Below are 12,349 nucleotides of genomic sequence, written 5' to 3'. Positions count from 1 at the left end.
CCTCTGCCCACTTGGGATCACGGCTTCACCTCTCCGAGCCTCAGTCCCTTACCTGTGAGATGAGAACCTCAGAGTCTGGGGAGAAATACATGAGATAATGAATGGAAAATGCCTGATGCCATGCCTGGCACACAGTGACGGCACAGGGATTCCAGCTGCTACATGTGTCACTGTGGTTTCAGCTGTTATTTTCCTCCCGAAATCTGTTGCTTTGTCCCACTGGCAGATCAGATGCCCCTGATCATCAATACTGACTCCCAACTTTTCCACTTAACTGAGTCATCTCAGGCAAGTCACTTAGTCCCTTTGAGTCTATTTCCATTATCTGTTAACAAGGATCGTTCTCCTACTTCAGGAGACGGATGTGAAACTGAAATAACACATGTGAAGCATCTAGCACGCTGCAGGGTTCCAATCTGTAAATACAGACTCCCTCTCGCCTCCATCCCCTTCCTTCTTCCTGAGACATTTTCAGCAAACCCGGCGGGCTGTGTCACTGTATTTGGTGTGGGACAGCATATCAAGCAAGTGCTCAATCAAATGTGTACAACTGGAGGAATGCTGTAGTCTCTGCCAGACATAGGAATCACCTCCAGATCATCTCATGCGAGTTCTTGCTGGATTCCTGAATCCTCTCTGCATATTCCTGCCAAAGGGTTGTGGAGCCTACATTTCAAACCTCTAGGTGACAGGCAAGAAACTCACTACCTGCCTGTCCTCCGTCAGGTAGCTGTCAGGAAGCTCGGACGCATGCAAAGAGGAAGTCGGAGAGCAGAGGGGTTAAGAGTACAAGGACGTGGAGTCGGTCACACTGGGTTTGAGTCTTCGCTCTGCCGCCATCCAGCTCTGTTGCCTTGAACAAGTGACTGACCCCTCTGTGCCCAATCTCCTGCTCTGTAAAATGCAGCACATAGTAGTACCCACCCACTGGGTTGTTGGTGAGGATAGGATAAAGTAATGTTTATCCCAGGGAATCATCTAATGGAGAGGCCCTGAGGATGACCTCCCCGGGCACAGATCCAACTATGGAAGTTCATTAAACAGGAACTCTTAGAAGACAAACTTTCTAACCAGGCAGTTTTCCAACTAGCAGAATGAGGCAAATTTTCTATAATAAAAGATACCTTCTTAGCAAGAGAGGGTCCTGCCACCAGCCCACCTGGACCAGATCATCATCAAGATGGCAGCAGGTGATTATAAAACAGGGAGCTAGGATAGCTGACTTCACAGACCTGGGCAAGCCCACAGAGCCCAGGCTCTTGTCCACAGGGTTTCCAGGCAAAGAACAGCTCTGCAGGGCCAGGGAGTCTCAGGTGCTTCCCTGAATGTAGGTGCTCACATTCGCTCTGCGGTTCCTGGGTGCTGTTAGGAACACAGCTGCATCCTTTAGCAGGTAAGAAGTATCGATTTGACTAAATACCTGTCTTAATGCTGTAGCCGTAAAGCATTAACCCATGCAGCAGTCACCCCTATTATCACTGCCATCAGGACTGGGACACCTTGAGGTAGAAATCCTTGGTGGGGCTGTGGGGTGGGGAAGACAGGGGCCGACGCAAACCCAGGGCCTTCCAGCGGGACGCAGTTAGGAAAAAATGATCGAGAACGTAAACGCTTGTAATAAACAAGGCTAGAATCAATAGATAATGAATTCTTGCCATGTCCTTGTTGTAAAAAAAAACAAAACAAAATTCCCTCTTGTCAATGAAAATCAGGAAAGATTGCTCTATTACTACTCATTTTCCAATAAAATGTATAATTTTCCATCAAGGCATCTCAATGTATAAAGAGATGAAAAGGCCCAGGCTGCTGAGAAGGATTTCTTTTCCCTTTTGTTCCCCTCCCTCGCTCTCGTGCAAGAACCAGGTATTTTCCGACACCTCCCAAGTGGTTTTTAGAACACAGGAAGTGAGGGAGAGGGTGGTCACACACAAAATCCAAGGCCAAGCTTCATCCGAAGTTAAGACAAAAGCTTGGAACAGAGGCAGCAAAGGGTCCTCCGCACGCACGGCCGCAGGACTGCTCTTCCTGAAACACAGACCTTATCCTGCCTCTGTCTTGCTCACAGCCTCCCCCAGTTCTTCTCTTTAGGCGCCGAGGTCCCTGGCCAGGCTCCTGGGCATCCAGCTTTCCGTGCCCTACCTCGGCACAGCTGTGCTGAACTCGCGTCTCCTGCCGCGCGTGGAGAAGGCGCGCGTGGTTCGGACCAGGAGCGCAGCGCGCGCTCCCATCTGGACTCAGCCTGGCTAAGGGCCCGGCAGCCGTCTCCACCTCCCTGCACCTGCACTCTGGACCTCGCACCAGGAGAAACCCCACCCGGCCTGACTCTGCCCATGCGTCCTCTCAGAACTCCAGGATGCTGTCCTGTGTGGGGTCAGAGGTCAGCCTCTGGAATCAGTGAGGCGTGGACTCTAGTCCCATAAAGTCACTGACCCTCACAGTGACTCAGGTTTCTAACAAGCAAAACTAGAACAGAAATAGTACCAACATCAGAGAGCAGTAGTGGATATAAAACAAGAGACACGTGGGAAGCATTTCGCGTAGCACTGCCTGGGAGGATTTCCTGTGGTGATGGATCTCACTGTCCAATAAGATAGCCACTAGCCACGGGTGGCGAGTAAGTACCTGGAATGGGGCCAGTGTGACCAAGGACCACAATTGCTAATTGCATTTAATTTTAATTAACTTACATTTAAATTGACACACGTGGCCAGTGGCTGCCATACTGGACAGCGGATTTCAGCACACTGCTGGCACACAGTGAGTTCTCAACAAATGTTGCTATCATTGTTAATACTATAACATAGTTGTTCAGACAAAAAGAAAAGCACATGTTATTGAGATCTCTAATCCCCCCATCACCATTTTCAAAACGCATGCACATTTATTTTATGCTCTTACCTTAACCAAGAGATTTATGTCCCCTGGAGACAGTAGTGGAGAGAGGCCCTGTCAAAATAAAAATCAATAAATACAGACATACACACATGCATGCACACTGCATACTCCATGCTTCTTTAGGCAGCACGCAGCCTTCAAAATGTAAGCTGTAACACATGACGAAGCTGTGCCAGGCACAGGATGCCAGGCGCCCTGCCTACGCCCCACGCTCCGGAGCCATAGAAAGACTTGGCAGCCCAAGTGCACGGGCTGTCAGTCCTGAGTCTGACTGACATCAGCCTTTCTGGTCCCCGGTCTCCTTCTTCTGGCCCTTTCTCTTCTCCTGGTGGCCTCTCCTCCCCACTTCCATCAAAACCAATAGGTCCTATGGGTACTGTGGAAGACGAAGGGGCAGACGGCCCTTTACTCCCCAGATGGGTAGTAGCTGTCGCTATCATTCACAATCTAGCATGATTTTAAAGCGATTTCCTCAGCTTTCGTAGGTGAAATAGCATTTTAAACCTCATTCGTCACTATGAGTTGGAAGTCTCTAACTTCAGGAAGGAGATTTCAGAAATCGGGAGTAATTACGAAGCCTCCGAAGGTGTGTAGGAGTCTGTGGGTCACTGACTTCACATTCAAACCCATGGTGAGTTGGAACACGGCATGTGATGATCGTGGTCAGCCCGGAGCCCAAGTGGAGCAGAGGCGGGGTTCACACTGGGGTTCAAGGGACATGAAGCTGGGAAGGAAACGGAAGCTCAAAGGCAGACACCAAAGTGAGGAAGGGATTCTTAGGAAAGAATTGGGAGACTGGTGTGCTACTTTGCAAACTTCTAAACTTTGCAGTGGAAAAGGAGTACCAGAGAATCCACTCTCCAGAGGGAAGGTGGCAGATTTTCCTCTAGATTTTCCACAGATTTTCCTCTGTGGCCACAATCGGACTTGTGGTGGCTGATTCCTCCTGATTAAGTTTGACTTTGGGTTTATGAATTATGAATCCAGTCTAGCCTCTTAACAAGATAATTTCCCTGGCCACACCCCCTCTCCCTGGCCCCATGGGGATTCTGCCACATCCTGTGGCTACAGAAAGCCCTGTGACAGTAGCATCGTATACGTTTGCATAGGATAATCTTGGCAGTGGCTGGGCGTATGCCTGTGTTTTCTGAGTTGAAATGCTCAAGTATTCTATCAATGCTCTGGTCTATTTCAAGAGGACACCCGAGAGAGATTGGGGTTGGAATGACTCAGATTTGGAGATTTTGAAGGAACTACTAGCCCGCAGGGAGAGCTCACGTGGGTTGCATCTGCTGAACAAAGCCAAGAACGTCCTTAGTTTCCTGAGACCGACCCTCAGGAGGAAGGCCAACTTGTGCCACGTTAATTAAAGCTTTAAAAGGGGGAGAGGGGTATTACTTTGATGCCTTATATTTTCCCCTGGGAAGTTAATAACCTAAGATTCCTATTGTTCAAATTGGGACATTTTCACACTGCTGGCCTTGTACTCTTTGGAGTATTTTTCTGCTGTCATTTGAGCCCCTTGTAGAGTTAGAATGAGCTCTATTAGACAGCATGGCTGGGCATCAGTTAGAAAAGGAGGGAGAACAAGGAGTGAGTTTTCTGTCTAGGTACAGCGTGGCCTTGGGGATAATTCAGTTAATGTCCTGTTGTGGCCCATTTCTGTGGGTCTCACAAGATAGGTCTGAATACACAGGAGCAAGGCCGTTGTGGGGTGGTGGCCTTCTGAAGGTGGACACAGGACCCATCAGAGATTGCCATGTTCGCTCTGGAGGAATTAGTTGTTGATGGGATAAGAGAACAGGAGTGGGAAGTGCTGAGGTATAGGAGGCATAGTCTGTGCCCTGCTTAGACCCTCCTTCCCTCCTGGTGTGCCCAACCACCAGCTGCCGGGACGCTGGCTGGAAGGTCACACAGAGACGTTACACAGTCAATGATGAGCTGACATGGAGGTGAGTAAGTGCGGCCTCCTGACTCAAGACGGGCCAGCTCTGCGGCGTTGCTTGCTCCCCGTAGGATCAGAATGAGCCTAGATTCCAGCTGAGCCCACAACTTTGACTGCCTTTTCCCCACCACGCCCTGCTTTCTTCAATCCTGGCAGGTTTCACCTCAATCAGTTGGCACAAGAATCCTCACCAGAGGCTCTGCTTCTAGAGAACCCAAGGCTAGACAGAGGGATTCCCAGGACAGGGATTCTGGGGGTGCAGCGCTGGAGAAACACTGCAGGCCCCGCTCTCCACCCCCCGAGGGATGATGGCTGTAGGAAAGGCTTAGCTCAGCAGGCCTGGGCTGTCCAAAGCCTGCACATTCCAAAGGGCCGGCCCCGGCTGGCTCCTGGGAGATAACTTCTAAGTCCTTGCAATGCCCTGCCTGATAAGAGCGCCTTTGTTGACCTAGGGTCTTGGGCCACGCAGATAACTTATGCTAACCATGTGATCTATGGTGGGGTCCTTGGGCCACGTGGGAGGGCTGGAGATGGTGGAGTAACCAAGACCAGCCAGGCAGGTACACTACGCCTACAAGGCCGGGACACCAAGGTTTGCCTGAGCGTCCCTCAGTGGCAACACCTCGTGGTCACCCACGTGCCCTCTGATCACACATGACTGCTGGGAACACCGAGTGCTGGGAGGGGACACCTGGAATCCCGAGCCTCGTCTCTCAGGGACCCTGCCCTGTGCATCTCCTCCCTGCGCTGCTCCTAATCTGTATCCTTCCCTGTAATAAACCATCAATCACCGTGAGCCTAACAGCTTTCCCGAGTTCTGGGAGTCCTTCTGGTGGACCACTGAACCAGAGGGGAGTCTTGGGGACCCCTGAAAACATGACTCATCTGATGAGCGAGATCACAGAGACCGACAGCTACCCAGCGGTACCTGGGACCACCCGGGGGGTGTGTTCGGTGAATTTAAAGCAGTCAAAAAGAGACCCATCCTCTCTCTGTCCCTCTCTCTGCTCTGCCGCTGACCAGCCGTGGACGTCACAGTCAGTCCACCTTGTCAGCTGGACTCTGCTGACGTAATTTTCTCTGCAGACGTGTCAATGTCTGGATTTGGGAGAGGTCATCTGAACCCCCTTCAGCCTCTGGCCTGAACCGTACTCTTTCACCCACTTCACCTGGGACTTGCACTTGGGTACTGGGGTGGCTTCTGTGAGGTTTATTTGGCTGCTGAAAATCTGACTCCATGGAGGAGGAGGAGCTAGTGAATAAGCCCCCCTCTAACCTCCAGCAAGACTCTTCACTCATCCCACTGGCAGGGCTTCAGTGAAAAGTTCCTGGACCCTCTAGGCAGACCAGGTGCCCCTCCAGATCTCTGCTGTGCCCAGCAGCCCGGATTCGTCAGGGACAGATGTCCACGCCCTCAGGGGCCTCCAGGCCTCGGGTCCCTGCCTGACACTTGTAGCAGGTCAGGCTCACAGAGGAGAAAGATGGCCTCTCCGACCCATCCTGAGGGGCAGCTCCTGCCCAGGGGAGCTTACTGGTGTCTGACACCAGCCCTGAGGCCCGAGATTCCCCAGTTGCAGCTGCCACTGGTTCTTCCATCTTGGGTAGTATCTTTCGATGGACTAATTTCTCCTGCATCTTCACCGCTGTCGCCCCACTCACCCAGACCTGCTCATCTTCACTGCTCCTTCCCTGGAGGGCCCACTCGTGGCCTGGTTAATTGGCTAAGCCTTTGGGGCTTCTCTGCCATTGGTAACTTAATTGGGAGGGGGTTCACCAGAAGGTGAATATACAGCCCATGAAGGAAGCCTGCAGGAGCCTTGGGCTAGGGTGCGGATACACAGCCCAGGACCAGACGCTCAGGACTGTCCATTTCTGCTCAACCTGCTCTCGCTGTGCGAGAGGAAAGAAAGTTTCTTCTACTCCTAAAAGGGGGAAGTCAGGAGGTACTGACGTTACTGAACACAAGGGCAGGACACGGGCCAGTGAGGAACTTGCCGTGAATGCGGCTCTTGTCCGTTTGCTCACCCCCAAATCACCGCTCATCCTTCTCTGTCCTGCTCCAGGCCCGGGAGGCTGCACCCTGGGGATGTGTCGGGGGGACTCACCTGCCTGCCGGCTCTCGGGTGAGCTGGACCAATAGGAGGCACATTAGGAAACTGGAGTGGGGGGCGGAGGCACTGCTCCCTCCTTGCCTCTGGTCAGGCTTCCTGGCAGTGGCTTTGAACCCACAATGACAGCCCCCATCTTCCCCACCAGCCTCGCTTTCTCTTGGCTCTGAAGAGAAGCACAAGGTGGTACTGGCTTCCCTCTGTGCTTTATCTCTGGGTGGCACAGCATCTCTGCTTAGTTCCCTCTGCCCACAGCTTGGTAAAAAGCCCCTTCTTCAAGTCTCTCGAACCATATGAGTTGCATTTTATTCTGCCCGAACCCCTGACTGATGATCAAGATTCATCCAGAACAGTTAGATGACATACTGGTTTGCCAGGAGGCCCCCTTTCTCCTGGGTTTCCAGGTACACCCTAAGAGCAGAGAGAAGGAAAACATTAGTTCTGCTAAGCACACAATCCCGATCTGCCCTGCACACCCTCTCCCCCAGCCTCTACGATCTGCCAAGTGTAACTCAGTAGAAAAAAAAAAATCACCCAACCGTAAGACTGGCACCAATGAAAATTCACGGTTTCCAATCTCAGCTGAATACCTGAAGCTTCTCAGGAAATATTCAACTGTGACAAATGTTCAAAACAGTAAACTACCTCTCCTATAACTCCTTTCCAAAACACAAAACCGAAAACCACTCATGCATGCAAAGTGTATACGTGTGTGTGCACGTGTACACACACACACACCCCTATCTTAAATTTCTGCCATCCTTTTCCAAACACAGGCGAAGGACCAGCTTTGAAAAAGAGGAAGGCTCTTCTACTGAACTGACTTTAAGGGTGTAATATTGAGAGTGGAGCAGATACAATAAATTCAAGGATTTGGAGACGGGAATTAGAGGGTAACTTTCTTCTCTGAAACAGAACCCAAGGAAGGGAAGAGGAGGGTGATTTATCGTTCCTGCTTATAGTGAACCAAAACTATAGACATGGAAAGATGCAGGTCTAAGCAATAACTCTAGCACTACTGGTTAATGGTGCTAGACCTCTGCTCCAAGAACTCATGATTGTCTTTTATCCATTTGGTCAGTAAGTCTGTATCGAGTAATATCTATGTGCCTGTCACCCTGTTAGGCATCAAGGACCTAGAGGTGCATAAGACACATGGTTCCTACCTTCTTGGAGCTCAGATCTATCTGAACGAAAGTCAGATCACAGAGATAAGAGACGATTATCACTGTCACAAAGTGGGAAGAGATACAGCCTCAAAGAGTATTAGGTAAGTCTGTAGAATTCCCTTGAAGGGAGCAAGCCATTACACGGATGAGTGAGGAACAAGTCCATGGACAAGATGATGCCTGATTGGAGCAGAACTGACCAGCTGGGTACAAAAGAAAACTGACAGAACAACAGGAGGCATTGTGTGGGATAACCAGGCGCTTACAAGTTTCTGAAAGCATCACACAAAAGCAAAAGAAGTGAAACTAGACAATGCAAGCTTACAGGGCACAGGGAATAGAGGAGCAAAAAACATTAAAAATGTTCATGGGGGAGGGGGGGGCTAGTGAAGATGACCAGCTCCCATGGGGGCATCCTGGTCAAGGGAGGCCGGGAGAGGCTGGAGAAGGGGTCGGGAGACAGAGCCGGCACCCTTTGCCTTTACTTACGTCTTGGCCAGCTGGTCCCTGGGGACCGGGGAATCCAGGTGGGCCTTGAGACCCCTGAAAAAAAAGAAAAGACATCCCGCCCACAGTTTAAGCAAAATAAGGCCCCCCTTTCCTGGGGTCGGTTCTCCTTGTATAAAAGGCCCGGTGCTCTGAGGACGCTGATGGAACGTGGGTGCCCGAGAACCGCCTGCTCAGAGCTTACGCGTTTCACTGCGCTCGTGGAGGTGGATGCATTAAATACAGAAAGGATGCTCGGAAAATCTTCCCTGTGAGCCTGACTGTCCAGGCCCCCCTCGCAGGCCCCTTTCTTGAGCGAACAGGGCAGCTCCTGCAGTGAGACGGGCCTGAGCTCACCTTGGGTGCCGTGTGGATAGCCAGCCCCGGGTGCCGGCCGGCTGGGTAGATCGCCCTATGACAGGCCCAGCTCAGAGCCCAGCACTCAGGTGACCATTACTATTTTTTATTGGAAAGTCATTCCCATTCTGCTGAAAATTCCTAGACAGTATCAGGAATCAGCACAAATAATCTCTCAAGATGGATCTCGCTTCCTGTAGGAATTTTCCTGTGTCTTCCACCCATCTTACAGATTAAGAGAGAGAGCCCTCACTTGCTCAAGGCTATGTGGCCGGGGGTGTGAAGCCAGGATTCAAAATTAGTTCCTCTGGCAATTTGATTAAATTTGTTAAACCACGGCTGTCCTTTTGGGAAGCAGAGATAGCAGAAAGCAAAGGCGGCGTCAGTCTGCCCAACGATCACCCGTGCTCACTGCACCGGACAACGCCCCACCCCCTCCTACTCCATCATTCCATAGGTCAGTGCTTATATCTTGGAGAGTTTGCACTGTTAAACATTAAATATTTTTTGAAACTATTTTATTTTCTCGCCCCTGCAATTTGAAATTGCTTTGATTGCATAATTTCTCCCATCAAAACCCAGCCCTTTATTTAAATCATACTGTACCTGAGGCCCTTTTTCTCCTGGTGGTCCAGAGGGGCCCTAAGAAACAAATGAACAAATAAGCTAATGAGAAGTGAAATGTTTATTTAAACATGCCGTGGTGTTTATTTCTAAGCTAGGTCTTTAACTGTCCTGGAAGGAGAAGCTGACTTCCCCCATCTTTAAGACATAGTGTCTCACCCTCTCACACCACCACTATCATTGCACGTGGGAATCTTCCTGGAACCTTCTCCATTTGCCCCTGAACTAGTGCCACCCCATCCTGGCACCCACTGGATGTCTGACACTTGAGCCCATCTCTAGCTCTGGTGTGGAGTGGAGCCAGCATCCCAGCGTTCTCGTGCTGCGCCCCCTTCCTGCTCGGGCAGCACAGGCCTTGGGGGGGCGGGTGCCTCCAGAGCCAGAATCCCCAGAGTGGCCTGCTTGGCTGATGCTGCAGTGGTGTCCCTCCTCACGCCTACAGGTGGGTGTGCGTGCACACACACACACACACGCACGCGCGCACACACACACACACACACACACACACACACGGGTCTGCCATCCTGCAAGTGTGACCAGCCTAGAATCTGGCTTCCCATGTTGCACTGAAGATGCGTCCCTTGCTTGAGGCATTAGTGTCGACTTTCAGGTCCTGCAGTGAGCAGAACTGTCCCTCAGCCCTGAGAAGACTCTGCCCTGCTTTTCTGCCTGGACATATTCTTGCCACACGCTGGTTCTCAGTTTAGATGTCAGCACCCTTGGAAACCTTCCCTGGCTTCTCCCAGGAGGCTCGTTAGAAGTGGTCCCCAGCCCCTGGGTGCATCCCGTCTCAGATGTGTGGCCTAGTGCTGTCATCGCTTCGGGGCCCGTCTGTCCTCTCTACTGAAAGGACCGCGTGCTGTTTTGGGGGCGCTCGGCACGCTCTCGCCAGCGCTCAGCACGGCCCCGGGCGTGGTCAGGACACAGCAGAACACAGCACACGGCACTCTGCTAAAATTAACATTTTATGGTATGAGGAGAACTGGAAAATCATGTGTTATCATCCTTTTCATTGACGATCAAACTAAGGCCCAGAAGAGACAAAGAACCAGCCCAAGCCACATCGGGAGTCACTCGCCAGGTGGCTTGAGTCCTACCGCCTGTTCTTGGTCCCGTGCACCTGTGCACCCCTGCAGCAGTGCCCATGAGAACTTCTGAGACATCCCAAGAGGGAGAAGAGACTTCACTCAGAGGCATAGGTTTCTGGCAGTATGACAGACCAGGGGACTAAAAGCCTGCCCACCAAATATGTCCCAGAACTGCCTGATAAAGTAAAGTAAGCATCATTTTAAGTGCAGAATTGAGCACTAAAGGAAGTAGGGGAAATCTCCAGAGGCCTAAGCCGAGCAGGCAAGTCGAGCAGGTAAGACAATGGGCTCAGAATCCCACCTGGGGTCTACCTGACTCACAGGTCATTCTCCCTTCATTAGCTCTCACTGCTCTGTCAAGCTGTAGGTCAATGGTACACGTGGACCAATATATACACATCCGAGTTTCGTTCCTTTCAAAGTATTTCCTTACTGAGACTGCACACTTATTCTTCAAGGAAAGGGCTTAGGGACAGTTTATTACTGGCCTGGGGAATGCTGTCAGATTTTAGAGGCACCTTTTGTTTCCAAATTAAACTCCATGATCCACCTCAAGCATTTGACTTGTTCATTAGACTAAGCTCCGAATTCCTCTCTTCCATCATTTAATATGAAATCTACATGTGAAGCATGGATTTTGTCGTCAAAAAGGTCTTCATTTCAAATCTCAGCTTTATCAATTATTAGTCGTTTGACCTTGAGCATGTTACTTCGTTTCTCTGAGCTTCAGACTCCTCAACACAAATATAAAGCTAGGTGATCACCTTGCCTCGTGTGATCAGAAACAGAAGATCCTCTAACTAGAAAACCAGACCGGTGCCTGGCCCGTAACAGGCATTCCCACGCTATCTTGCTAGTATACTTTTAAGGAACAGAAAAGTGTATTGTGGAGGAGGGATTGTATCATGACTTCCCAATGCCATTCCTAAATCTGAAGCCTAAACATGTGTTCAACAATGACCCTCTTTTCCAAGATTATGCCCTCTGATGGGTTTGTTTAAGAGTCACTTTACCCAAAATACATATTTTGGCCTTTGACACCATTTTTCCACTAAAAGCAACTCCAGCTCTTTGGAGAAATGACTGATCCCAGATCTGGGTAAGGAGTATGTACAAATCTGGAACATCCTGTCATTCCAAAGAGCAAGGAAACTACCAAAGACTGCAGGGTCAACTTGAATAGTCTCCTATTTGCATAAAATAAGACCATTTGAACAGTGAAAGGAAGAATAACTGCAATACATTAAAACAAGTCAAATGTGTTTAAATCCATGGGTTCAAAATTATTGATAAAAAACAAAAACACCTCATTGATCATCTCTGCAAGGTGCTAGGGAACCAAGTCGTTATTTGAAAATGATTAAAGGGAAAGCATTTATATTCTGCCTTCCATGTGAGCTCTTCCACCGGGTATCCGAATTGTAAATGAGGGAACATCTCTCCATACAGAAGTATTCTAGCTAACACATAAAAAAGGACTGACTGAACCAGAATAGCACCAATTTGCAAGCCCTGATGTGCTAACTGATCTGCACCTTGGCTATCAAAGGGTGTGAATGTCACAGCAAGACACCACTGGGCATCACATGCCTCCTGATGGCAGCACACACCGCCTGTGAAGTCTTGCCAGAAAGATCAAACCTGAATCTGCTCCAGCCTCGACGCCCAAGTACGGGT

General features: G+C 50.2%; 1 protein-coding gene across 1 annotated transcript in view; it reads right to left on the bottom strand.

Annotated features, from left to right (window-relative positions):
• COL22A1 (collagen type XXII alpha 1 chain) overlaps positions 1-12,349 on the bottom strand; it is a 248,238-nt gene that overhangs the window by 55,711 nt on the left and 180,178 nt on the right. Inside the window, exons 39-42 of the mRNA XM_059901262.1 lie at positions 9,567-9,602; positions 8,607-8,660; positions 7,315-7,359; positions 2,899-2,946 (exon numbers count right to left, since the gene is read on the bottom strand). Of these exons, the coding sequence (XP_059757245.1) occupies positions 2,899-2,946; positions 7,315-7,359; positions 8,607-8,660; positions 9,567-9,602 (183 nt within the window). The remainder of the gene's footprint in view (positions 1-2,898; positions 2,947-7,314; positions 7,360-8,606; positions 8,661-9,566; positions 9,603-12,349) is intronic.

This window comes from Balaenoptera ricei, chromosome 17, assembly GCF_028023285.1.
Source record: "Balaenoptera ricei isolate mBalRic1 chromosome 17, mBalRic1.hap2, whole genome shotgun sequence".
Classification (NCBI taxonomy): domain Eukaryota; kingdom Metazoa; phylum Chordata; class Mammalia; order Artiodactyla; family Balaenopteridae; genus Balaenoptera; species Balaenoptera ricei.
This window is presented reverse-complemented; position numbering and strand designations above follow the sequence as displayed.